The sequence below is a fragment of the Pezoporus occidentalis genome, unplaced genomic scaffold (assembly GCF_034315485.1).
Source record: "Pezoporus occidentalis ecotype Australia unplaced genomic scaffold, CSIRO_AGI_Poc_V1 ctg329, whole genome shotgun sequence".
NCBI classification, from domain to species: domain Eukaryota; kingdom Metazoa; phylum Chordata; class Aves; order Psittaciformes; family Psittacidae; genus Pezoporus; species Pezoporus occidentalis.
The window spans coordinates 365987-392141 of NW_026915257.1; the positions used below are offsets into that span (position 1 = coordinate 365987).

The 26155-nt window shown below is 63.0% G+C and overlaps 3 protein-coding genes across 5 annotated transcripts in view; 2 read left to right on the forward strand and 1 right to left on the reverse strand.

Annotated features, from left to right (window-relative positions):
* VDR (vitamin D receptor) overlaps positions 1-7260 on the forward strand; it is a 36760-nt gene extending 29500 nt beyond the window's left edge. For both annotated transcript variants that reach the window (XM_062629130.1, XM_062629131.1), the window contains exons 5-10: positions 2256-2440; positions 3148-3268; positions 3594-3762; positions 4361-4512; positions 4744-4860; positions 6990-7260. In XM_062629130.1, coding sequence (XP_062485114.1) covers positions 2256-2440; positions 3148-3268; positions 3594-3762; positions 4361-4512; positions 4744-4860; positions 6990-7249 — 1004 coding nt within the window. In that variant the 3' untranslated portion in view covers positions 7250-7260. The remainder of the gene's footprint in view (positions 1-2255; positions 2441-3147; positions 3269-3593; positions 3763-4360; positions 4513-4743; positions 4861-6989) is intronic.
* A 2482-nt stretch (positions 7261-9742) lies between these two features.
* On the forward strand, positions 9743-14048 carry MYG1 (MYG1 exonuclease). The gene is made up of 8 exons (XM_062629152.1): positions 9743-9786; positions 9817-9922; positions 10359-10471; positions 11027-11186; positions 11282-11431; positions 11536-11658; positions 13546-13727; positions 13799-14048. Exons 1-8 carry the CDS (start codon positions 9743-9745, stop codon positions 14007-14009), a joined length of 1089 nt encoding a protein of 362 aa, XP_062485136.1. The 3' UTR covers positions 14010-14048.
* A 1150-nt stretch (positions 14049-15198) lies between these two features.
* On the reverse strand, positions 15199-23633 carry AAAS (aladin WD repeat nucleoporin). 2 transcript variants are annotated; one of them, XM_062629150.1, is made up of 16 exons: positions 23534-23633; positions 22436-22563; positions 21808-21863; positions 20053-20144; positions 19705-19751; positions 19281-19379; positions 18552-18695; positions 18347-18467; positions 17855-17979; positions 17629-17689; positions 17447-17537; positions 17247-17340; positions 17079-17146; positions 16485-16566; positions 16068-16152; positions 15199-15462 (listed from the first exon to the last, which is right to left on the reverse strand). In XM_062629150.1, the coding sequence occupies exons 1-16, from the start codon at positions 23606-23608 to the stop codon at positions 15328-15330; spliced, it is 1503 nt and encodes a 500-aa protein (XP_062485134.1). In that variant the 5' UTR covers positions 23609-23633; the 3' UTR covers positions 15199-15327. The 2 variants fall into 2 exon arrangements, with proteins under 2 accessions (XP_062485134.1, XP_062485133.1); XM_062629149.1 differs by having other exon boundaries at positions 23492-23633.
* Between the last annotated feature and the right edge of the window lie 2522 nt (positions 23634-26155).

Sequence of the window (26155 nt, forward strand, 5' to 3'; positions counted from 1 at the left end):
CCATGGGCTGGAGCAGGGTTTGCAGCCCCGCCGCAAGCCTGGGCTCACCCCAGAGCCACGTTAGCAAATACTTGTGGGTTTCCGCCTGTTATCGGTGCAGGGTGAAGCTCGGGGCCGGGGAGCAGGAGCCGGAGCCTTTGGGAATGCGGCTTCTGCTGCCTTTGGGAGAGGTTTCCCTTCGGCTGGCGCTGGGAGCAGCACATCTCCTGCTGGGCAGGACCTTGACGCTCACCCAGCTCCATCCCAGCCTCCCCCCTCGCAGGTTAAAGCCATTCCCCGGCCTTATTTCAAGTTCAGGTTCACTTCTGCTCTAGATTCGGGTGCTGTTTCCTCGCTGGACGACGCGAGGCTGCTCCACATCGCCCCCCGCTCTGCATCCTCGTCCCGGCAGCGCTGCCCTCGGTGTCGGCCGCGGCTTCCCCTGCGCCCTGCGGTGTCTCCCCGGGGACCAGCCTCTGTCTGGAAGCGATGGGCGGGTTTAGCCCGGCCTCCGCACGGACGTGGGGCCAGGGCAGCCCGCAGGCACCCGGCCACGTCGCCGGCTGTGCCAGGAGCCTGCGGCCGCAGCGCTCCAGGGCTTGGGAAGAGCTCGGAGCTTGGAGCTCAAGCGGGAAGGGGCAGGCGCTGAGCTGCTTGTTCCCCCTTGAGGGAGGCAGGGATGCAATGGGCAGCGTCCATGCAGTGCTCCCATGCTTTTGTAATGAGAACTGGGACAGGACAGGGCAGCCCCCCCTTCTCTCCCCATCCCTCCCTTCCCTCTCTATCCCTTCCTTCCCTCCCCATCTCTTCCTTCCCTCCCTATCTCTTCCTTCCCTCCCCATCCCTTCCTTCCCTCCCCATCCCTCCCTTCCCTCCCCATCCCTCTCTTCCTTCCCCATCCCTCCCTTCTCTCCCCATCCCTTCCTTCCCCTCCCCATCCTTCCCTTCCCTCCCCATCCCTCCCTTCTTTCCCCACCCCTCCCTTCTTTCCCCATCCCTCCCTTCCCTCCCCATCCCTCCCTTCTTTCTCCATCCCTCCCCATCTCTCCCTTCCCTCCATATCCCTCCCTTCCTTCCCCATCCCTCCCTTCCCTCCCCATCCCTCCCTTCTTTCCCCATCCCTCCCTTCCCTCCATATCCTTCCCTTCTTTCCCCATCCCTCCCTCCCCTCCCCATCCCTCCATATCCTTCCCTTCCCTCTCCATCCCTCCCTTCTTTCCCCATCCCTCCCTCCCCTCCCCATCCCTCCATATCCTTCCCTTCCCTCTCCATCCCTCCCTTCTTTCCCCATCCCTCCCTTCCCTCCATATCCTTCCCTTCTTTCCCCATCCCTCCCTCCCCTCCCCATCCTTCCATATCCTTCCTTTCCCTCCCCATCCCTCCCTCCCCAGCAGCTGCCCCTACAATGTCCTGATCCCTGGAACAACCCTTCGGTTATTCCCATTCCTTCGAGTCCCCGCTGAGATTGTGCAAGTTTGAGAGCACCTTGGAAAAAGGCCTCTGGCAAAGGGGGGAGCAGGAGCAGGAGCAGGGACAGGAACGTTCCGTGCCCCCAGCCCTGTGCCCGTGGCCCCCGCTGCCCTTTGCCATCATCCCCCTTGACTCGCCCCCATCCAACCGCCCCGCAGCGCCTCGCCATCAGATAACACACATGGGGCTGTGTCTGATGGTGGGTAAAGGGTGCAGAGCACCCTGAGGAACGGGCGCTGCTGCTGTGGGTGTGTTAAGGAGCTAAGGAATGGGCAGGTGGGAGCGGTACAAGGATGGGGAGCTGCATCCAAGAGATCCATGGGGGTCCCTGCTGCTTCCCTCCCAGCCCCATGGGGCTGCTCAGGTCTTGAAGCTCTTTTTACCCAGCCTCATGTATTGCCCTTGAGGCCAAGCCAAGGCTGTCACCCGGAACACGGCCATAAATACCCAGCCCTGGGAGGACGTTTCTGGGTCCCTTCACTTTGCAAACCCTTGTGACAATGCAGACCCCAGGTTATCAGCGCTGCAGCGTCACAGCTCCCTCTGTTGTGGGGCAATGGAGCGGGATGAACCCGCTGGCCCGATCCTGCGGGATCCAGGTTCCTTCCACCTGAGAGCACAGAGCAAACAGCGCAGCCTTGGCCTCCCTGCACCCAGCGTCACCCAACAGCACCCTGTGGGCTGCAAACGGTGCCGTGACCCGGCAGGCGGGGACAGGAGCAGGATGGGGCTGAGCGAGGGTTCGTGGCTGAGGGGGGGGCGATGGGGATGCAGCGGGTGCTCAGCGCCTGTCCCGCTCCCTGCAGTCATCCTGACGGACGAGGAGGTGCAGAGGAAGCGGGAGCTCATCCTGAAGCGCAAGGAGGAGGAGGCGCTCAGGGAGAGCCTCAAGCCCCGCCTGTCGGAGGAGCAGCAGAAGGTCATTGACGTCCTGCTCGAGGCCCATCGCAAGACCTACGACCCCACCTACGCCGACTTCACCAAGTTCCGGGTACGTCCGGGCCGCTCCAGCCCCATTCCCGTGTGTGGGATCAGCCACGGGCACCGAACCCTTCGTGCACTGCTCCTCATGGGGGGGGGGGGGTACGGACCCCAGGAGTGACCCACAGCAAAGTGCTCCATCAGCCCTGCTCTGCATAGAATGGGCTGGGATGAAGGGACCTTAAAGCTCCTCCAGCTCCAATCCGTGCCATGGGCAGGGACCCCTTCCACTGGAGGAGGGTGCTCCAAGCCCCTGTGTCCAACCTGGCCTTGAACACTGCCAGGGATGGGGCAGCCAAACCTTCTCCATTCAACCCACCCCAGTGTCCCAGCACCCTCTTCTCCCTTATCTCCAACCTGAACTCCCCCTGTTCCAGTCTGAACCCATCACCCCTTGTCCCATCGCTCCAGCCCCTGATGCAGGTCCCTCTCCAGCATCCTCATAGCCCCCTTTAGGCACTGGAAGCTGCTCTGAGGTCTCCACGCAGCTTCTCTGCTCCAGCCCCAATGTTCTCAGCCTGGCTCCCATGGGAGCTGCTCCAGCCCCTGAGCATCCTCCTGGCCTTCCCTGGACCAGCTCCAGCCTCTCCATGTCCTTACACTGAGGACACCAGAGCTGCCCCCAGCGCTGCGAGTGTGGTCCCACAGAGCAGGGCAGAGGGGCAGGATCCCCTCCCTGACCCTCTGCTCCCCTTCACATCCTGCTCTCCCTTCCAGCCCCCCGTGAGGAGCAGCCCTGGCAGCAAGGGGGCAGCGAGGGCCCCCTCCATCCTCACCCAGGACTTGTCAGAGGACTGCGGGGACCTCTTTGGCTCCGATGCCTTCAGCGCGTTCCCAGGTACCACCTCACCTCTCCATAGGTGATGGGGGAGAAGGGCAGCGGCTTCACCCCACTGTGGCCCCCTGTTCGACCCCTTCTGAGGAGCTCATTTGACTGAAAGACGCTCCTGGGGGTGCTGCAAAGGCTTCTTATGGGGCACAAACCCCTTCCAGCAGAGCAGGGTGCGGGGAGCTCCAAACACCTGGATGCTGCTGGCTCAGGAAGGCTCCCAGCCCCATTCCCCACATCCTGCTGCAGGATGGGCGCCGTTCCCACTGCTGCCAGCCCCGTTCCCCCCATCCCTAACATCACCCCTGCATCCGGGGTCCCCCTCTGCCCTCAGAGCCTGTGGAGCCGCAGATGCTCTCGAACCTGGTCCTGGAGGAGAACGACAACACCTCCTCCATGAGCACCGACTTCTCGCAGCTCTCCATGCTCCCGCACTTGGCCGACCTGGTCAGCTACAGCATCCAGAAGGTGATCGGCTTCGCCAAAATGATCCCGGGCTTCAGGTGAGACGATGCCCACGCTCGGGAATCCCGCAGCTCCCTCGGGCTCTGTTCCCATCCCAGCCCTGCTCTTGCTTTCCTGTTTCCTGTCCCTCTCCTCCCTGGGTTCCTCCGGATTCACTGCCAGTGAAATGCTTGGGTGCTGCCCCCCAGTGAATGGAGCTGCTTCATCACAGGCACCGGGGTGAGGGAGAAGCTGGGGAGCCCCCAGCAAAGGGACCCAGCATGGGGCAGTTCCAGAGCCTAAAGGGGCTGCAGGGAACCTGGAGAGGGGCTTGGGACAAGGGATGGAGGGACAGGCCAAGGGGAATGGCTTGAACCTGCCAGAGGGGAGACTGAGATGAGCTCTGGGGCAGAAGCTCTTCCCTGTGAGGGTGCTGAGGCGCTGGCACAGGGTGCCCAGAGAAGCTGTGGCTGCCCCATCCCTGGCAGAGCTCAAGGCCAGGTTGGACACAGGGGCTCAGAGAACCCTGCTCCAGTGGAAGGGGTCCCTGGATGTGCTTTAAGCTCCCTTGATCCCAACCCATTCCATGGTTCCATGCTCTATGGGAGGCAGGTTTCTGCTCTCTGAGGCCTCACCTCGGCCTCTCCCCCTGCGCAGGGACCTGGCAGCCGAGGACCAGATCGTGCTGCTCAAGTCCAGCGCCATCGAGGTGATCATGCTGCGCTCCAACCAGTCCTTCACCCTGGAGGACATGACCTGGACCTGCGGCAGCAACGACTTCAAGTACAGGATCAGCGACGTCACCCAAGGTGGAGGCTGCCAGAGCATCCCTGATACCCACATCCCCGCATCCCGCAGGGAGCAGGGATGCGCTGCAGGCTGCGGTACCCAGCAGCCTGGTGGTGTCCCAGCACCAGCTCTGAGGCCTGAGGGCTAAATCTGCATCCTGCAGCAGGACCCAATGGCTCCAAGCACATCCCTCAGCAGTGGGGGATCCTGATCCCCATCAGGCTGTGCTAAAGGGTCCGTTCTCTTCCCAGCCGGCCACAACATGGACCTGCTGGAGCCGCTCATCAAGTTCCAGGTGGGCTTGAAGAAGCTGAACCTTCATGAGGAGGAGCACGTGCTCCTCATGGCCATCTGCATCCTGTCCCCAGGTAGGAGCACGCTCATCCCCCTGCATCACTGACCTGATGGGTTTTGAGGCTGTCCCCACAACACCACCCTTCCCTTATGGGTTCAGTGTTGTCCCCATAACACCCCCCTTCCCTTATGTTGTCCCCATAACACCCCCCTTCCCTTATGGGTTCAGTGTTGTCCCCCTAACACCACCCTTCCCTTATGGGTTCAATGTTGTCCCCATAACACCACCCTTCCCTTATGGGTTCAGTGTTGTCCCCATAACACCACCCTTCCCTTATGGGTTCAATGTTGTCCCCATAACACCACCCTTCCCTTATGGGTTCAATGTTGTCCCCATAACACCCCCCTTCCCTTATGGGTTCAGTGTTGTCCCCCTAACGCCACCCTTCCCTTATGGGTTCAGTGTTGTCCCCCTAACGCCACCCTTCCCTTATGGGTTCTGTGTTGTCCCCCTAACACCACCCTTCCCTTATGGGTTCAGTGTTGTCCCCCTAACACCACCCTCCCCTTATGGGTTCAGTGTTGTCCCCCTAACGCCACCCTTCCCTTATGGGTTCAGTGTTATCCTCTCAACGCCCCCCTTCCCTTATGGGTTCAGTGTTGTCCCCCTAACACCACCCTTCCCTTATGGGTTCAGTGTTGTCCCCCTAACGCCACCCTTCCCTTATGGGTTCAGTGCTGTCCCCATAACACCCCCCTTCCCTTATGGGTTCAGTGTTGTCCCCCTAACACCACCCTTCCCTTATGGGTTCAGTGTTGTCCCCCTAACACCACCCTTCCCTTATGGGTTCGGTGCTGTCCCCCTCAACGCCACCCTTCCCTTATGGGTTCTGTGTTGTCCCCCTAACGCCACCCTTCCCTTATGGGTTCAGTGTTATCCTCTCAATGCCACCCTTCCCTTATGCCACCCTTCCCTTATGGGTTCGGTGCTGTCCCCATAACCCCACCCTTCCCTTATGGGTTCAGTGTTGTCCCCTCAACGCCACCCTTCCCTTATGGGTTCGGTGCTGTCCCCATAACCCCACCCTTCCCTTATGGGATCAGTGTTGTCCCCCTAACGCCACCCTTCCCTTATGGGTTCAGTGCTGTCCCTACAATGCCCCCCTTTCCTTATGGGTTCAATGTTGTCCCCTCAACGCCACCCTTCCCTTATGGGTTCAGTGTTGTCCTCTCAACGCCACCCTTCCCTTATGGGTTCAATGTTGTCCCCTCAACGCCACCCTTCCCTTATGGGTTCAGTGTTGTCCCCCTAACACCACCCTTCCCTTATGGGTTCAGTGTTGTCCCCCTAACACCACCCTTCCCTTATGGGTTCAGTGTTGTCCCCTCAACGCCGCCCTTCCCTTATGGGTTCGGTGTTGTCCCCTCAACGCCGCCCTTCCCTTATGGATTCAATGTTGTCCCCATAACACCACCCTTCCCTTATGGGTTCAGTGTTGTCCCCTCAACGCCGCCCTTCCCTTATGGGTTCAGTGTTGTCCCCTCAACGCCACCCTTCCCTTATGGGTTCAGTGTTGTCCCCCTAACACCACCCTCCCCTTATGGGTTCTGTGTTGTCCCCTCAACGCCACCCTTCCCTTATGGGTTCAGTGTTATCCTCTCAACGCCGCCCTTCCCTTATGGGTTCAGTGCTGTCCCCATAACACCCCCCTTCCCTTATGGGTTCAGTGTTGTCCCCTCAACGCCGCCCTTCCCTTATGGGTTCAGTGTTATCCTCTCAACGCCACCCTTCCCTTATGGGTTCAATGTTGTCCCCATAACACCACCCTTCCCTTATGGGTTCAGTGTTATCCTCTCAATGCCACCCTTCCCTTATGGGTTCAATGTTGTCCCCATAACACCCCCCTTCCCTTATGGGTTCAGTGTTGTCCCCCTAACGCCACCCTTCCCTTATGGGTTCAGTGCTGTCCCCATAACACCACCCTTCCCTTATGGGTTCGGTGCTGTCCCCCTAACACCCCCCTTCCCTTACGGGTTCAGTGTTGTCCCCCTAACACCACCCTTCCCTTACGGGTTCAGTGTTGTCCTCTCAACGCCGCCCTTCCCTTATGGGTTCGGTGTCCCCACGATCTCCCCTTCCCTGCCCCTGCCCCCGGGGCCGTTGGGATCGGCGAGGGCATCACCGCGCCTCCGGTCCCCGCAGACCGCCCGGGCGTGCAGGACACGGCGCTGGTGGAGTCCCTCCAGGACCGGCTCTCCGAGATCCTGCAGAGCTACATCCGGTGCCGGCACCCTCCGCCCGGCAGCCGCCTGCTCTACGCCAAGATGATCCAGAAGCTGGCGGACCTGCGGAGCCTCAACGAGGAGCACTCGCGGCAGTACCGCTGCCTCTCCTTCCAGCCGCAGCACAGCATGCAGCTCACCCCGCTCGTCCTCGAGGTCTTCGGCAACGAGATCTCCTGAGCCGGCTCTCGACGGCCGCCGCCATCCGTGCAGCGCCGGGGGCGAGGGGGGAAGCAGCGGGAGCAGGGCTCGGCCGGAGGCGCTCGGGTGACAGAGCCGGGTCCTTGTGGGGGTTCCCTCTATTCCATGAGCAGCTTCCCCGCTTCCCTGCCCTCTGCCGCTGCTGACTTCTCCCTTTAGGGGCGCCCTGAGGCCGAGCTGCCCCCGGTCACTTCCAGACGTGAGACGTGGAGGGAGAAGCGCCCCGGGGGCAGCGCTGTCCTCTGCCCCCCATCAACGAGGGGGGCACCGGGTGAGGATGCTGTGAGGGGACGTTTGTCCGCAGCCCCACGGCAGCAACCGGGTGAGCCGTGATTCGTGCTCCCGGGGTCCCCTCGGGTGCAGCCCCGGGCTGCGAGCCCATCACGGGGGTGACAACCACGGCTTCAGCTCCGCCTCGGCGCCCAGCGCTGGGCTGGAGCCGGGCACCGGAGGATGCTCTTACCCCACACCCCCTCCCCCCCGTCCTTCCCGGTACCGGGGGGAGCCCCGCGCCCCCCCCAGCCCCCGGCCCCAGCTCGCTCCGTGCAAATAAACTCGCTCCAACGGCAACGGCGCTGCGCGTCCGGGGGGGGCTGCGGGGACGGGAGGGGAAGAGGCGGGGGCCGAGCGGTCCCTGCGCCCTTCCTTGCACGTGTGTGTGTGTGCACATGTATGTCCTGTGTGTACATGTGTGTGTGTGCACATGTATGTCCTGTGTGTACATGTGTGTGTGTGCACATGTATGTCCTGTGTGTACATGTGTGTGTGTGCACATGTATGTCCTGTGTGTACATGTGTGTGTGTGCACATGTATGTCCTGTGTGTACATGTGTGTGTGCACATGTATGTCCTGTGTGTGCACATGTATGTCCTGTGTGTACATGTGTGTGTGTGAGGACATGTATGTCCTGTGTGTACATATGTGTGTGCACATGTATGTCCTGTGTGTACCTGTGTGTATGCACATGTATGTCCTGTGTGTACGTGTGTGTGTACATGTATGTCCTGTGTGTACATGTGTGTGTGTGCACATGTATGTCCTGTGTGTACACATGTATGTCCTGTGTGTACATGTGTGTGTGTGCACATGTATGTCCTGTGTGTGCACATGTATGTCCTGTGTGTACATGTGTGTGTGCACATGTATGTCCTGTGTGTACGTGTGTGTGTGCACATGTATGTCCTGTGTGTACATATGTGTGAGGACATGTATGTCCTGTGTGTACATGTGTGTGTGTGCGGAAATGTATGTCCTGTGTGTACATATGTGTGTGTGCGCACATGTATGTCTTGTGTGTACATGTGTGTGTGAGCACATGTATGTCCTGTGTGTACATATGTGTGTGTGCACATGTATGTCCTGTGTGTACATGTGTGTGCGCACATGTATGTCCTGTGTGTACATGTGTGTGTGCACATGTATGTCCTGTGTGTACATGTGTGTGTGTGCACATGTATGTCCTGTGTGTACCTGTGTGTATGTATGTCCTGTGTGTACGTGTGTGTGTGTACATGTATGTCCTGTGTGTACATGTGTGTGTGCACATGTATGTCCTGTGTGTACCTGTGTGTATGCACATGTATGTCCTGTGTGTACGTGTGTGTGTGTACATGTATGTCCTGTGTGTACATGTGTGTGTGCACATGTATGTCCTGTGTGTACACATGTATGTCCTGTGTGTACATGTGTGTGTGTGCACATGTATGTCCTGTGTGTACATATGTGTGTGTGCACATGTATGTCCTGTGTGTACATATGTGTGTGTGCACATGTATGTCCTGTGTGTACATGTGTGTGTGCACACCTGTATGTCCTGTGTGTACACATGTATGTCCTGTGTGTACATGTGTGTGTGCACATGTATGTCCTGTGTGTACATGTGTGTGTGTGCACATGTATGTCCTGTGTGTACATATGTGTGAGGACATGTATGTCCTGTGTGTACATGTGTGTGTGTGTGCACATGTATGTCCTGTGTGTACCTGTGTGTGTGTGCACATGTATGTCCTGTGTGTACATGTGTGTGTGTGCACATGTATGTCCTGTGTGTACATGCGTGTGTGCACATGTATGTCGTGTATGTTTGTGCACGTGTCCCATGTGTACACGTGTGTGTGCCATGCCCCATGTGTACATGTATGTCCCGCGTGTGCGCACGTGTCCCGTGTCCGCGTGCACACGTGTGTCCCGCCAGCACGTGCCTGTGGCCGCGTGCCCGCCTGCGCACGTGTACCCTGCAGCCGGGGGGGGGGCGTGGCCTCCGGGCATTCGCTCCCGCCCATTGGCTCCACCCTTGGCACCGCCCCCACCGCCCTTTGGCTCCGCCCCCGTCTCCTGGGCGACCGGGTGAAGCTGCGCGTGCGCAGAGCGACGGGGCGTGGCGAAGTCACGGCTGACGCATGCGCAGACTGAGGCACGGCGGGGTGGGGGGGGCAGGCGCGCAGGGGATGACGCATGCGCAGTGTGGTGTGATGCGCCGCGCCGCCCGCATCATGGCCGCCGCCGCCGCCGGGGCCTGTGTCGGTACCGGGGCCTGTGTCGGGACCGGGGTCGGGACCGGGGCCGCGCCGCGCATCGGGACCCACGACGGGACCTTCCACTGCGATGAGGCCCTGGCGTGCGCGCTCCTGCGGCTGCTGCCGCGCTTCCGGGTACGGCCCCGCCGAGCCCCCCCCCCACCGGGGCCTCCTCAGCGGCGCCGCCGCCCACTGGGAACCGGGGGCAGGGCCCGGTTGCAGCCGGGGGCACCCCCGAGGTTCCGGTGCCTTTGTGCCCCCCGCAGACCCGCGGCCCCTCTGGGGTCCTGCTCCCACCCCGAGGCCACCCTTTGGTCCCTCGGTTCCTCCGTTCGGGGCCCCTTTTGGGTCCCCAGCCCCTCTCTGGGGTCTCCGGTCCCACCCGCAGGCCCCCGTTGGGTCCCCAGTCCCTGTCAGGCGCACGGGCACCCTTAGGGCCTCCCCTTGGGGTCCCCCGTTAGTTCTCAGTGCCCCTCATGGTCCCGGTTCTCACCAGGGGCAGGTCCTGGGGGGGGGCCCCCTCCCCCGGGCTCCCCAATGTTACACACACCCCCCCACCCGTGCACCACAGGACGCAGAGGTGGTGCGCACCCGGGACCCACAGCGCCTGGCGCAGTGCGAGGTCGTGGTGGATGTGGGGGGGGAGTACGACCCTGAGCGGCACCGCTATGACCATCACCAGAGGTGAGCCCCCCCCCCCCCCGCGACCAGAGCGGGGTCCCCTGGGTGTTGGGGGGGGTCCCACGATGGAAGATCTTAGGCTGAGGCACTGGCACAGGGTGCCCGGAGGAGCTGTGGCTGCCCCATCCCTGGCAGTGCTCAAGGGCAGGTTGGACACAGGGGCTCGGAGCACCCTGCTCCAGTGGGAGGGGTCCCCTTCCACCCTGGGGTTCTCTTCCATCTCCCATGGCTCTGTTTGGCACCAGCCCGGCTCAGGCTGTGCCCTCGTTCCCAAGCCACGGCCTCACGCCAGCACCCATCTTCAGACCGACCTGATGCAAGCGCTGGCAGACGCGGAGCCAGGGCCCGACACCGTTTGCCACCAGGGATGAGCAAACCTGGCTCGACCCCACCCGGAGCTGGGGCCATCGGCCCCGATAAGATCCATCCCAGGGAGAGGAGCTGAGCTCCAGCGCTGCAGGAGCACCCACAGGCTCCATCCCTGCTCCAAGGGGCCGATGCAGCAGCAGAGAGGAGCTTTCAGGTCCTTTCCATCCCAGCCCATTCCCGGCCCTGCAGATCCTTCACCCATTCCATGCGGAGCCTCCGGCCGGACAAGCCCTGGAGCACGAAGCTCAGCAGCGCCGGGCTCATTTACTGCCACTTTGGCTCCCAGATCCTGGCCCAGCTGCTGGGGCAGCCGGAGGACGGCCCCGTGGTGGCTGCGCTCTATGACCAGGTAGGGAGGCTCTGGGTTGGGTGGGGGGGATCTCCCCCAGCTCCCCCCCATGGATGGGGGGCACCCCATAGCACAGGGCCCCCCTTTGTCCCCAGCTCTACGAGAGCTTCGTGGAGGAGATCGACGCCATCGACAACGGCATCGCGCAGGCGGAGGGGGAGCCCCGCTACGCCCTGAGCAGCACCCTCAGCGCCCGCGTCGGCCGCCTCAACCCGCGCTGGAACGACCCCGACCAGGACACCGAGGTGGGGATGGGGCCATGGGGGCAGCACGGGGCCACCCCACAGCCCCCCCGTCCTGTGCCACCCCTGAGCCCTCCCCCTGTGTGTGTTTTCCCCCCCCAACCAAGGCCGGGTTCCAGCGGGCCATGGAGCTGGTGCGCAGTGAGTTCCTGGAGCGCGTGGACCATTGCCAGCGGAGCTGGCTGCCGGCGCGGGCGCTGGTGCATGAGAGCATCCAGCGCCGCTTTGAGGTGCTCATTGGGGAGCTGGGCGGGGTCAGAGGTTGGGGGGGGAGCAGTGCGGTGATGGGGGGGGGCAGGTGCCCTCGAGACGGACATCCCTGCATGGCCCAGGGTGGCCCCTGCACCCCATACATGGCCCTGCACCCATCCTGCACCCCTATATCCTCACACACAGCCCTGCAGCCCTCCTGTACCCCTATATCCTTACAGCCCTGCACCCCTCCAACACCCCATATCCTTACACACAGCCCTGCAACCCCTGCTGCAGCCCTATATCCTTACACACAGCCCTGCACCCCTATATCCTTACAGCCCTGCACCCTTCCTGCACCCCTATATCCTTACACACAGCCCTGCACCCCTCCAGCACCCCTATATCCTTACACACAGCCCTGCACCCCCCCTGCACCCTATATCCTTACACACAGCCCTGCACCCTTCCTATACCCCTGCATCCTTACACATGGCCCTGTACCCCTATACCCTTAAACACAGCCCTGCACCCCTCTATCCTTACACAGAGCCCTGCAGCCCCCTATTCTTTACCCCTGACCCTGCACTGCTGTATCCTCATCATAGCCCTGCAACCCCCCTGCACCCTTCTATCCTCACACACATGCCCCCCTCCTGTCCCCTATGTACCCACTCACAGCCACACACTGGATCCCCCCCCCCGTGCCCACCACCCCACCTCCCCCTGCTCCTCTGCACCCCGATGTGTGTCCCCCCCACTCATGCACCCCCAGGGAGACACGCTTGGGGTGAGGTGCTTGTAGGGAAACTGAGGCACGGGACAGGACCCCCATGAGCCCCCCATGTCCCCACTGTGACCCCCGTGTGCCCCCATGTCCCCACTGTGTCCCTCCTGTGTCCCCACTGTGACCCCCTTGTCCCCCCCATGTCCCCACTGTGACCCCCTTGTCCCCCCCATGTCCCCACTGTGTCCCTCCTGTGTCCCCACTGTAACCACCCTGTCCCCCCCCCGTGTCCCCCTGTGTCATGTCCCCACTGTGACCCCCTGTGTCCCCCTGTGACCCCCGTGTGTGCCCCCACTGTGTCCCTCCTGTGTCCCCACTGTAACCACCCTGTCCCACCCATGTCCCCCCCCTTGACCCCCCATGTCCCCACCGTGACCCCCGTGTCCCACTGTGACCCCCGTGTACCCCCATGTCCCCACTGTGACCCCCATGTCCCCCTGTGTCCCCCTTGTGACCCCCCCATGTCCCCACTGTGACCCCCCGTGTCCTCACCATGTCCCCACTGTGACCCCCATGTCCCCCTGTGTCCCCCCATGTCCCCCTGTGTCCCCCTTGTGACCCCATGACCCCCCGTGTCCTCACCGTGTCCCCACTGTGACCCCCATGTCCCCCTGTGTCTCCCCGTGACCCCCCCCGTCCCCCTTGTGATGCCCCCCGTGTCCCCCCATGTCCCCACCGTGATCCCCCGTGTCCCCACCGTGCCCCCCCGTGTCCCCGTGTCCCCCCCGTGCCCCCCATGTCCCCCTGTGTCCCCCTTGTGACCCCCCCATGTCCCCACTGTGACCCCCGTGTCCTCACCATGTCCCCACTGTGACCCCCATGTCCCCCTGTGTCTCCCTGTGACCCCCCCGTGTCCCCCTTGTGATGCCCCCCGTGTCCCCCCATGTCCCCACCGTGATCCCCCGTGTCCCCACCGTGCCCCCCCGTGTCCTTACCGTGTCCCCACCGTGACCCCCATGTCCCCCTGTGTCCCCCTTGTGACCCCCACATGTCCCCACTGTGACCCCTGTGTCCTCACCGTGTTCCCACCGTGACCCCCATGTCCCCCTGTGTCCCCCTTGTGACCCCCCCATGTCCCCACTGTGACCCCCAATGTCCTCACCGTGTCCCCCCCGTGCCCCCCATGCCCCCCATGCAGGTGGACAGCAGTGGGGCGGTGCTGGAGCTGCCTCAGGCCGGGTGCCCGTGGCAGGAGCTCCTCTTCCGGCTGGAGCGGGAGCTGGCGCTGCCGCAGCCGCTGCTGCTGGTGCTGTTCCCGGACCGGGCCGGGCAGTGGCGGGTGCAGAGCGTGCCCAGGGCGCCGCACTCCTTCCAGAGCCGGTGAGCGCCGTTCCCAGCCCCATATCCCAGCCCTGGCAGCAGGCTCTGACCCTCTTCCCCCCCCCCTGCAGCCTGCCCCTGCCCGAGCCCTGGCGGGGGCTCCGGGACGAGGCCTTATCCCGGCTCTCCGGCATCCCCGGCTGCGTCTTCGTGCACTCCACCGGCTTCATCGGCGGCCACCGCACTCGGGAGGGGGCCCTGGAGATGGCCCGGAGGACTCTGGAGCAGCACAAAGGGGAGAAGCCCCCTCCTGGCACCGGCACCCCCAAAGGGTCCCTTTGATGCAGGGATCAAGGCATGGGATGGCATCGTTGTTATGGGGCTTGGGGGGGGGAGCACTGCCCCTCATCCAGGTGTGGGATGGTGCAAGCCCCAAACAAGACTTTGGAGCTGAAGCGTGGCCCCGCTCCTGTGTGTGCTGGTTCCCAAGCCCAGTCTGTGCCCAGGGCATTCAGTGCAATGGGGGGGTCCTTGGGGTGCGGGCATCACCCCCCCCCCCTTCCCTCACCGTGCTGGGCTCCCGCTGCCCCCCCTCCGCGCATCCAGCAGCAGAGGCCGGGGGGGGGGAGAAGCGGCTCCCCCCTCGCTCCAGCTCCATCCTCGGGGCCATGGGGCCAGCGCGGCTGCTGCTGCTGCTGCTGGCGCTGCCCCACGGCTCCGTGGGGCCCCGCTGCCGTCCCCCCCCCGCCAGCAGCAGCCGCAACGGCAGCGCGGAGGGGCCGGCGCGGGCCCCGGACGCCGCGGTGCTGGCGGCCATGGGCGGGTGGTTCGGGGCCGTTCTGCTCTGCGTTGGGAGGCACGTCCGGAGGAGCCGGGCCCGCTCCCGCCTGCAGCTCCGGTACCTGCGGGCGCTGCCCCGGGCCCCGCCGCCGCCAGCCCGGGAGCAGCAGCAGCAGCAGGAGGAGGAGGAGGAGATGGAGATGCTCGGCACCGAGCTCTGAGCTGGAGCCAGAGGGGTCCAGCCCTGCCCCAAGCACCGGAGGGGTTTGTATCCCATTGATCGTGCCCCGGGTCCTTGTGCTGGGGGAAGATTCGGGGTGCTGGGGGAGGATTCGGGGTGCTGGGGGAGGATTGGGGGTCCCCCTGCTCTCCCCCTCATCCCTGCCCCGGGCTGTAGCCGAGCGATTGCAGCGTAATCCCAGGGATTATCCATGTGTAATCCCAGGATTTAAGCACTGCTGGGGGGGGGCATCTGCTCCCCACAACCTTTGCAGTGCTTGGTCTGGCCCAGCTGCTGCCCCAAATGGGCTGGGTTTGGGGTTCAGCAGCACCCCTTCCACTGGAGCAGGGTGCTCCAAGCCCCTGTGTCCAACCCGGCCTTGATGGGATGGGGCATCCAAACCTTCTCCATTCAGCCCATCCCAGTGTCCCAGCGCCCTCACAGGGAAGAGCTCCCTTATCTCCATCCTGCTCTTGCCCTGTTCCAGTCCGAACCCATCGCCCCTTGTCCCACGGGGAGGAAGAGCACGGCTCCGGGAGGAAGACCCAGCTTTAATCACAGCCTCCCGAGCACCGAGCCCCGGAGGAGGGGCTGGAGGCCCCCGAGGCCACGCTGGGTCCCTGGAGGAAGAGGAGGAGGAAGAGGAGGATGTGGAGCCCATCACAGCTCCGAGAAGAGCGGCTGCTCCCGCACGCTGGTGCTGGCCAGGCCGGGGCCGGGGCCGGGGCTGGCGCAGGGGCCGTGGGCGCTGATGAAGAACAGGGGGATGTGGCTGATGGTGCCCGTGGACCAGCACTGCGGGAGGCAGAGGATGGAGCAGGAGGAGGGGATGCGTTATCCCCTGCATCCCCGGGATGTGTTATTCCCTGCCGGCATCCCAGCAAGGACCTTCCCCACTCCCCGCTCTCTGCCTTCCCGGGGGGGGGGGTTCCACATCCCTCCTCACCCACCGCATTGATGTCCCCTGGGAACAGCAATGGGGACCCCAGGCAGGGCTTTGGGACCCCAGGAAGGGCTTTGGGACCCCAGAAAGGACTTTGGGATCCCTGGGGGGGCTTTGGGACCCCAGGCAGGGCTTTGGGACCCCAGGCAGCGCTCTGAGATCCCAGGAAGGGCTTTGAGACCCCAGGAAGGGCTTTGGGAGCCCAGGAAGGGCTTTGGGACCCCAGGAAGGGCTTTGGGACCCCAGGAAGGGCTTTGAGACCCCAGGAAGGGCTCTGAGATCCCAGGAAGGGCTTTGAGACCCCAGGAAGGGCTTTGGGACCCCAGGCAGTGCTTTGGGACCCCAGGAAGGGCTTTGGGACCCCAGGAAGGGCTTTGGGACCCCAGGAAGGGCTTTGAGACCCCAGGCAGCACTTTGGGACCCCAGGCAGCGCTTTGGGAGCCCAGGGCCCACTCACCACAGTCAGGAGGGCTCCCTGGTCGAAGCAGGGGTGGAAGGCGATGAGCTGGGGCTGGGCATCGCGCTCGCCCCGCAGGAACCCGCTGCAGGGGAGAGGAGGAGCTGCAGTCAGAGCATGGCCATGGGGGGGCATCGGTGTCAATGGGGGGGGGGGGTTATGGGCAGATGGAGAGGGCTGGGCCCTGCCGGGGACCCAGAGCAATGGGGGCTGAGGTGGCCAAACCACAACTGGGTGTGGGGTAAAGAAGCAGAAAAGAAGGGACCTGAAAGCTCCTCCAGCCCCAGGGACCCCTTCCACTGGAGCAGGGCGCTCCGAGCCCGTGCCCAACGTGGCCTTGAGCAGTGCCAGGGATGGGGCAGCCCCAGCTTCTCCCCATTGACCCCATCGCAGTGGCCCCAGCCCTGCAGCACTCACCAGGGCAGGAGCTCGAAGACGGGGCTGTTGCGGGTGCGGAACAGGGCGACGACCGTGTGGGTCCCGGGCGCGTCGGGGCTGCCTGCGGAGGGAGGGAGGGAGGAGCAGGAGGGGGCCCTCGTCCATTGGAGTCCTCATGGGGCTCCCAAGGACCCCTCTGTGACTGAACCCCCCCCGCAGCTCCAGGCTTTGGGTCCTGGGGACTCCCTGGGGCCCCATCCCTCCAATGCAGAGCTTATTTCCCATCCAGTCCCAGCTTCTGCACTGAGATCCCTGCAGGACCCGTCTGGATGTGTGCAGGGCAGAGGGTGGCAGCTATGGGGTGTCCCCCCCCCACTTTAAACCGAGCTTGGACCCAGCCTTGGGTGCCTCCCTGCACCCCCAGCACCACATCCCAGTGCTCCTCAAAGCTCTGCTTTGTCCCGGACAACCCGAAGGGCTCCGTTATCCCGGGGCTGGGGGACCCAGCTGGGCTCCAGGAGGAACAACGGGAACAGGGAGCCCCTGCATGGGGTTGGACCCGGCTGGGGGGGGGATGAACTGGGATGAATCCCAGAGGGATGGGGGCTGAGCCCACCCTGCCCAGCTCCTCACCTCGGATGATGGCCGCGAGGCGCTCGCCCGTGGGGTCCCACACCATGGAGTGAACCTCTCCCCCCACCCTGCAAGCGGCAGGAGCAGCAGTGAGAGCCCAGTGCTGGGGGGGGGGGGGCACGGACCCCCCCATTTGCTCCCCGGTACCGTCAGCAGGGCCGGACCCACCTCTCCTCCCCATAGAGCGTCTCGAAGGTGGTCTCGGACAGGTCCGCCACGATGGAAGCTGTTTTGGAGCCTCCCACTTGCCCCTGCATCTCCCCTGGGACACAAAACCCGCTCAGCCCCAGCTGCCCCGGCCCGGCCCCCCCACTTTGAGCCGCTAGGAGGGGAATGGGGGGCGGATCCGGGGCCCCCCAGGGCCTCACCTCGGTACTCGGAGAAGGACAGGGAGTAGATGACGGCCTCCCCCAGCACGGTGAAGAGCAGGCGGCTGCCGTCGGGGCTCCAGCACCCGGTCTGTGGGGCACAGGGCCCACGTCAGCACCCACTGCGGGGGGTGTGGGGCTGGCAATGGGGCAGGGGTAGGGGTGGGAACACGCCCCGGTACCTGGCAGCGCCCGGTGATCGTGGGCCAGCGCTCGCACGTCCACATCTGCGCCTCCCACACTCTGCAGGGGAGAAGAGCGGATGGGAATGGGAGAGCCCCATAGATCTGCCCCACGGGGCTGGATCCGATCCCCCCCCCGCCATTGGCTGCAGTGGGAATGGGAGCAGCAAGGACACAAAGCAGGGGTCTGGCGCACACGGAAGCGATGCCAAGGGCAGGAGCTGACCTGAACACGGCCGAGGGGGTGGCTGCCAGCACCTTGCTGCCATCGGGAGACCAGGCCAAGTAGGTGACCCCCCCGCCTCCAAACCACTGCAGCTGCACGCAGCTCTCGGTGGACACGTCCCAGACCTGGAGGGGACAACGAGGCCTTGAGCACTGCCAGGGATGGAGCAGCCACAGCTTCTCTGGGCACCCTGTGCCAGCGCCTCAGCACCCTCACAGGGAAGAGCTTCTGCCCCAGAGCTCATCTCAGTCTCCCCTCTGGCAGGTTAAAGCCATTCCCCTTGGCCTGTCCCTCCATCCCTTGTCCCAAGCCCCTCTCCGGGTTCCCTGCAGCCCCTTCAGGCTCTGGAGCTGCTCCTGCAGCCTGGGTCTGTGCTCCACAAGGGTCCAGGTCCCCCCCACCCTGGCTCCCAGCCCTGCTGGCCCCATGGCGTGCTCCCAGTGCCGGTACCCACTGCAGCACGCGGGGTTGGAAGCGCGGCCCCACGCTCACCAGCATGGCCGTGTCCACTGGTGATGCAGAGAGCAGGAGGTCCCCGCTGGGTGCCCAGGCCAGGCTGGTGACGGGGCTGTGCCCGGGGTGGGCCAGCACCTGAGCGCAGCCGGATGAGGGCCTGCAGGGGAGGGCAGGGCTCAGCCACCAGGGCTGCCCCAGTCATGCTATGGGGAGGGGGGACATGGGATGGGGACGTCCTCACCTCGTGGAGAGGGAGGTGGGATCCAGGTGCCAGAGCAGGACGCAGCTCTGGCAGGCGACGGCGAGGATGGAGGCGCAGAGCGGCTTCCAGGCCAGCGCGGCCACGTTCCGCTGCAGGCGATGCTTCAGCGAGGGGATGGTGGCACTGCCAGGGCCAGAGCAAAGCTGAGGCCTCCCAGAGCCCGGGGGCCAGCCCTAAAGCATCAGTGGCAATGGGGGGGGGACACGGGACGTGGCCCCGGGGTTGCAGTGACCCCCAGCACACCTCGAGGGATGGAGGGCCCCATGCTGGGTGAGCAGTGAGATGTGGGGAGGGAACTGCAGTGACAGGACAAGGGGTAACGGGTTCAAAGTGAAACAGGGGGAGTTTAGATTGGATCTAAGGAGGAAATTCCTTCCTGTGAGGGTGCTGAGGCACTGGAATGGGTTGCCCAGGGAGGTTGGGAATGCTCCATCCCTGGCAGTGTTCAAGACCAGGTTGGACGAGGCCTTGGGTGACCTGGTTTAGTGTGAGGTGTCCCTGCCCATGGCAGGGGGGTTGGAACTTGATGATCTTAAGGTCCTTTCCAAGCCTAACGACTCCATGATTCTGTGATTCTAACTGGAGCTGTGGGGATGATGTCCCTGCACGGGGAACGGGATGGGGAGAGGAGCAGCTGGGGCGTGGAGGGGGTCAGAACACACTGGATGCGGATGGGAGAGGTGGAGCTGGGGGCACCCCGGGCCTCACCTGCTGGAGTTGTAGACACGGATGGAGTCATCCAGCAGAGCCACAGCGAACTTGCTGGTGTGGGGGTGCCAGGCGAAGGCCCGGATGCTGCAGCCGGCCCTGAGGGGGGGCACGGGGCACGGTGAGGGGCTCCTGGCAATGGGGCAGCGCCAGAGCCCCATGGAATGGAGGCGGTTCCAGAGCCTCCAGGGAAATAAAAGCTCCTTCTTGCTGCTGAATGGGCCCATTCCCGGGGGTTGTTCCCAGGATGCGGATTGGGATGGGGAGGGGTTTGCCAGCCCTAATGCTGGCCCCCACCACGGGGCACGCTGTGCCTCCTGCTGCCACACACAGCCAGAGGCAATGGGGCAGTGCGAGGGGAGGCTGAGCACCTCCAACCAGGAGGTCCCATCCTCACCCCCCAGCCCTGGAGCTCAGCACTCACCAGTCCACGGCCTGGGAGAAGGCAGCGATCATGTCCTCGCTGGTCAGCTGCAGGGACAGGGCCCAACGCTGAGCTGGGAGCTCAGGACCCACCTCTGGTGAGCAGGGGAGACCCCAGAGCATCCAAAGCCCCCTCCCACCTCCAACCCCATCCCTCCTGGAGCACACTGCTGTCCCAGTGTCCCCCACACAGCTCCCCCATGGGGGTGTCCATCCCTCATCCCTCATCCCAGTGCCCCCCCCAGCTCCCCCATGGGGGTGTCCATCCCTCATCCCAGTGCCCCCTCCCCAGCTCCCCCATGGGGGTGTCCCTCCCTCATCCCTCAGTCCCCAGCAAAGGAAAGCTCACAGAGAGGTGTGGGAACAAGGAGCCGTGCAGCGAGGAGAGCCAGCGGCACAGGGCCAGCACCGAGCTGGAGCCCGACTTGAGCCATCGCAGGCCTGCGGGGCACGAGGAGCATCAGCACCACGGGGGGGCTGCAGAGACAGGCTGGGGGGGCAGGGAGCTCCTGCAGCAGGGATGGGGATGAGGGAACAGGGGATGAAGGGAACCAAAGGGACCCCAGGGAGCTCCTGCAGCAGGGGTGGGGATGAGGGAACAGGGGATGAAGGGAACCCAAGGGAGCTCCTGCAGCAGGGATGGGGATGAGGGAACAGGGGATGAAGGGAACCCAAGGGAGCTCCTGCAGCAGGGATGGGGACGAGGGAAGAGGGGATGAAGGGAACCCAAGGGAGCTCCTGCAGCAGGGATGGGGATGAGGGAACAGGGGATGAAGGGAAACAAAGGGAGCTCCTGCAGCAGGGATGGGGATGAGGGAACAGGGGATGAAGGGAACCAAAGGGAGCTCCTGCAGCAGGGATGGGGATGAGGGAACAGGGGATGAAGGGAACCAAGGAAGCTCCTGCATCAGGGATGGGGATGAGGGAAGAGGGGATGAAGGGAACCAAGGGGAGCTCCTGCAGCAGGGATGGGGATGAGGGAACAGGGGATGAAGGGAACCCAAGGGAGCTCCTGCAGCAGGGATGGGGATGAGGGAAGAGGGGATGAAGGGAACCCAAGGGAGCTCCTGCAGCAGGGATGGGGATGAGGGAACAGGGGATGAAGGGAACCAAAGGGAGCCTGCAGCAGGGGTGGGGACGAGGAACAGGGGATGAAGGGAACCAGGGGGGGGAGCTCCTGCAGCAGGGACGGGGATGAGGGAACAGGGGATGAAGAGAACCAAAGGGAGCTCCTGCAGCAGGGGTGGGGATGAGGGAAGAGGGGATGAAGGGAACCAAGGGAGCTCCTGCAGCAGGGATGGGGATGAGGGAACAGGGGATGAAGGGAACCAAAGGGACCCCAGGGAGCTCCTGCAGCAGGGATGGGGATGAGGGAACAGGCGATGAAGGGAACCAAAGGGAGCTCCTGCAGCAGGGATGGGGATGAGGGAACAGGGGATGAAGGGAACCCAAGGGGGCTTAAGGGAGCTCCTGCAGCAGGGGTGGGGATGAGGGAACAGGGATGAAGGGAACCCAAGGGAGCTCCTGCAGCAGGGATGGGGATGAGGGAACAGGGGATGAAGGGAACCAAAGGGAGCTCCTGCAGCAGGGATGGGGATGAGGGAACAGGGGATGAAGGGAACCAAAGGGAGCTCCTGCAGCAGGGATGGGGATGAGGGAACAGGGGATGAAGGGAACCAAGGAAGCTCCTGCATCAGGGATGGGGATGAAGGGAACAGGGGATGAAGGGAACCCAAGGGAGCTCCTGCAGCAGGGATGGGGATGAGGGAACAGGGGATGAAGGGAACCAAAGGGAGCTCCTGCAGCAGGGATGGGGATGAGGGAACAGGGGATGAAGGGAACCAAAGGGACCCCAGGGAGCTCCTGCAGCAGGGATGGGGATGAGGGAACAGGGGATGAAGGGAACCAAAGGGAGCTCCTGCAGCAGGGATGGGGATGAGGGAAGAGGGGATGAAGGGAACCCAAGGGAGCTCCTGCAGCAGGGGTGGGGATGAGGGAAGAGGCGATGAAGGGAACCCAAGGGGGCTCCTGCAGCAGGGATGGGGATGAGGGAACAGGCGATGAAGGGAACCCAAGGGGGCTCAAGGGAGCTCCAGGCACTCACCCTCCTCCTCAGCGCTGCTGAGCTCCCTCAGGACCCCGCAGAGCCCCAGCTCCCGCCTGCACCGAGAGCTCCGTCAGCCCTTGCTGGGAGCCCAAACCCACCCCGGCCTCCCCAGCCCTAACCCCAAACCCGCATCGGGGCCTCCAAACCTCTGCCCTCCCCCGCAGCCCCCATTGCTCACTGCGGGGCCTGCTGAGCTCCTGGGTGCCTCGTGGAGCCCCAGGTTTCAACCAGCCTGGATTGGGTTCAAGGGGCCCTAAAGCTCCCCCAGCCCCAACCCAGCCCCAGGGACCCCTTCCACTGGAGCAGGGTGCTCCGAGCCCCTGTGTCCAACCTGGCCTTGAGCACTGCCAGGGATGGGGCAGCCACAGCTTCTCTGGGCACCCTGTGCCAGCGCCTCAGCACACTCCAAGGGAAGAGCTTCTGCCCCAGAGCTCATCCCAGCCTCCCCTCGGGCAGGTTAAAGCCATTCCCCTTGGCCTGTCCCTCCATCCCTTGTCCAAAGCCCCTCTCCAGGTTCCCTGCAGCCCCTCCAGGCTCTGGAGCTGCTCTCAGCTCTCCCCCTTCAGGACCTTTCCCTCCCCGCACCCCCGCGGCCTCCCTCCCGCAGCCCCGGCCCCGCGCTCACCAGGCTCCGAGGCACCGCTTCCACAGCGCCTCCCGGTGATGGATGAAGGCCGGGCGGGAGCCGAGCTCCGGCCGCGAGGGCGCCTTGAGCGCGTCCCGGGGCAGGCTGAGGACGGGCAGGGCCGGGAGCTGCGGGAGGCGCGGCGGGGGGGGGAGAGACGGGGGTGAATGGGGACGGGGGGGAACGGGGATGGGGGTGAATGGGGGTGAATGGGGCGGGGGGGGAGAGACGGGGGTGAATGGGGACTGAATGGGGGTGAATTGGGGTGAATGGGGGCGGGGGTGAATGGGGATGGGGGTGAATGGGGATGGGGGTGTCCGGGGTGAATGGGGTGGGGGTGAATGGGGCCGGGGGGGAATGGGGCCGGGGGTGAATGGGGGAGGGGGAATGGGGCGGGGGGTGAATGGGGCCGGGGGGGAACGGGGATGGGGGTGAATGGGGGTGGGGGGGAATGGGGGGGGGGAGAGAGTGGGGGGGTGAATAGGGACGGGGGGTGAATGGGGCAGGGGGTGAACAGGGATGGGGATGAATGGGGCCGGGGGGGAATGGGGGCGGGGATGAATGGGGCGGGAGGGAATGGGGATGGGGGGGGAATGGGGCTGGGGGGAATGCAGACGGGGGGGAATGGGGACGGGGGAGAATGGGGATGGGGGTGAATGGGGGTGAATGGGGCGGGGGGGGGGAGACGGGGGTGAATGGGGACGGGGGGTGAATGGGGATGGGGGGGAAATGGGGACGGGTGTGAATGGGGCGGGGGGGGGAATGGGGATGGGGGGGGAATGGGGCCGGGGGGAATGCAGACGGGGGGGAATGGGGACGGGGGTGAATGGGGATGGGGGGAATGGGGCCGGGGGTGAATGGGGGCGGGGGTTAATGGGGCCGGGGGGTGAATGGGGCGGGGGGGAAATGTGGCCGAGGTGAACGGGGATGGGGCTGAACGGTGCCGGGGGTGAATGGGGCCGGGGGGGAAATGGGGTGGGGGTGAACGGGGATGGGGGTGAATGGTGCCGGTGCCGGGGCTGGCCGGTGCCGGTCAGGGCCCCCCCCCGCTCTCACCTGGCTCTGCAGGGGCAGCGGCGGCCGCTCCCGCGCGCTCACCAGGACGTTGTTGCTCTCGTAGGCGGTGACGTCCCCCGGGGGCGGCGGCGGCGGGAACAGCGCCAGGGAGCACATCCCGCAGCGGGGGCGGGACCACCGGAACCGGAACCGGGACCACCGGAACCGGAACCACCGGGACCGGAACCGGAACCACCGGGACCACCGGAACCGGGAGCACCGGGACCGGGGCCGGGGCCTGCCCGCAACCTCCGGCCGCCGACGGCTCCTGCGCACGCGCGACTCCGCCCCCGCGCGCCCCCTGGTGGCCGCTGGGCCGGGCCGCGGGAGGGGATTTAAAGGGGCCGCGGGTGCAGCGCGGGGGAGTCCAAGGATGGCGGGGACAGAGAGGGACACAGGGAGACAGACATACATATAGAGACATATATACATATAGAGACATACATACATACATATAGAGACATACATACATACATATAGAGACATACATACATATAGAGACATACATACATACATATAGAGACATACATACATACATATAGAGACATATATACATATAGAGACATACATACATACATATAGAGACATACATACATACATATAGAGACATACATACATACATATAGAGACATACATACATATAGAGACATGCATACATATACATACATAGACATACATACATATAGAGACATACATACATACATATAGAGACATACATACATACATACATACATAGACATGCATACATACATACATATAGAAACATACATACATATAGAGACATACATACATACATATAGAAACATGCATACATACATATAGAGACATACATACATATACATACATATAGAGACATGCATACATACATATAGAGACATACATACATATAGAGACATACATACAGAGACATACATACATACATAGAGACATACATACATACATATAGAGACATACAGACATACATATAGAGACATACAGACATACATATAGAGACATACATACATACATATAGAGACATACAGACATACATATAGAGACATACATACAGACAGACATATAGAGACATACATACATACATAGACATACATACATATAGAGACATGCATACATACATATAGAGACATACATACATAGAGACATACATACATATAGAGACAGACATACATAGATACATAGACATACATGCATACATATAGAAACATACATACATACATACATATAGAGACAGACATACATACATACATAGACATACAGACATACATATAGAGACATACATACATATAGAGACATACATACACATGCATACATACATACAGAGACATACATACATACATACAGAGACATACATACATACATACATACACATAGAGAGACATACAGAGACATACATACATACATACACATACAGAGACATACATACATACACCCATACACATAGAGAGACATACATAGACATACATACAGAGACATAGAGAGACATACACAGACATACATATACATACAGAGACATACAGAGACATGCATATACATACAGAGACATACAGAGACATAGAGATACATAGACATACATACATACACATACACACACACACACATGCGCATACATACACCCACATACACCAACACACACACACCAACACACCGTGGGTGCCTGGCACCCCGAGTACCCACATCCCATGGGTACCCGGGTTCTCTGCATGTCCGTGTACCCACATCCCATGGGTGCCCGGGTTTGCTGGGTGCCCGTGTACCCACATCCCATGGGTGCCCCGGTTCTCTGCGTGTCCGTGTCCCCCCCCACCCCATACCCAGGTCCCATGGGTGCCCCGGTTCTCTGGGTGTCCGTGTACCCCCATCCCATGGGTGCCCCGGTTCGCTGGGTGTCCGTGTACCCACATCCCATGGGTGCCCCGGTTCTCTGGGTGCCCGTGTACCCACATCCCATGGGTGCCCCGGTTCTCTGGGTGCCCGTGTACCCACATCCCATGGGTGCCCCGGTTCTCTGGGTGTCCGTGTACCCACATCCCATGGGTGCCCCGGTTCTCTGGGTGCCCGTGTACCCACATCCCATGGGTGCCCGGGTTCTCTGGGTGCCCGTGTACACACATCCCATGGGTACCCGGGTTTGTTGGGTGTCCGTGTACCCACATCCCATGGGTGCCCCGGTTCTCTGGGTGTCCGTGTACCCACATCCCATGGGTGTCCGTGTACCCACATCCCATGGGTGCCCCGGTTCTCTGGGTGTCCGTGTACCCACATCCCATGGGTGCCCCGGTTCTCTGGGTGTCCGTGTACCCACATCCCATGGGTGCCCCGGTTCTCTGGGTGTCCGTGTCCCCCCCACCCCATACCCAGGTCCCATGGGTGCCCGGCTCCCATAGGTCTCCATGCCCCCCCCCCCCACCCCGTGTGCCCAGGTGCCCGCACCCATCACCACGCTGTGCCTGGGGCCCCCCCATGCCCACCTCCCCTGGGTGCCAGCTCCCCTCGGGCCGGGCAGGGGGTGCTCCCCTTCCCTCGTTCCCCCCGCCCCATGGCTCATTCCCCGCTCCGCTCCCCGTTCCCTCCCGTTCCCTTTATCCCGTGTTTTCCTTCGCGGCCGCAGGAGCTATTTCCATGGCTCCAGGATATTAAATCAAGGCAGCGGCGGGGGGGGGGGGCCCG

Coding starts and splice junctions, on each gene's coding strand:
- AAAS (XM_062629149.1), bottom strand. CDS start 23,608: ATGTGCTCCCTGGCGCTGTTCCCGCCGCCGCCGCCCCCGGGGGACGTC. Junction 22,564..23,491: donor CGCTGCCCCTGCAGAGCCAG/GTGAGAGCGGGG, acceptor CGCCTCCCGCAG/CTCCCGGCCCTGCCCGTCCT. Junction 21,864..22,435: donor AAGCGGTGCCTCGGAGCCTG/GTGAGCGCGGGG, acceptor CTCTCGGTGCAG/GCGGGAGCTGGGGCTCTGCG.
- MYG1 (XM_062629152.1), top strand. CDS start 9,743: ATGCGCCGCGCCGCCCGCATCATGGCCGCCGCCGCCGCCGGGGC. Junction 11,432..11,535: donor ACCCCGACCAGGACACCGAG/GTGGGGATGGGG, acceptor CCCCCAACCAAG/GCCGGGTTCCAGCGGGCCAT. Junction 11,659..13,545: donor GCATCCAGCGCCGCTTTGAG/GTGCTCATTGGG, acceptor CCCCCCATGCAG/GTGGACAGCAGTGGGGCGGT.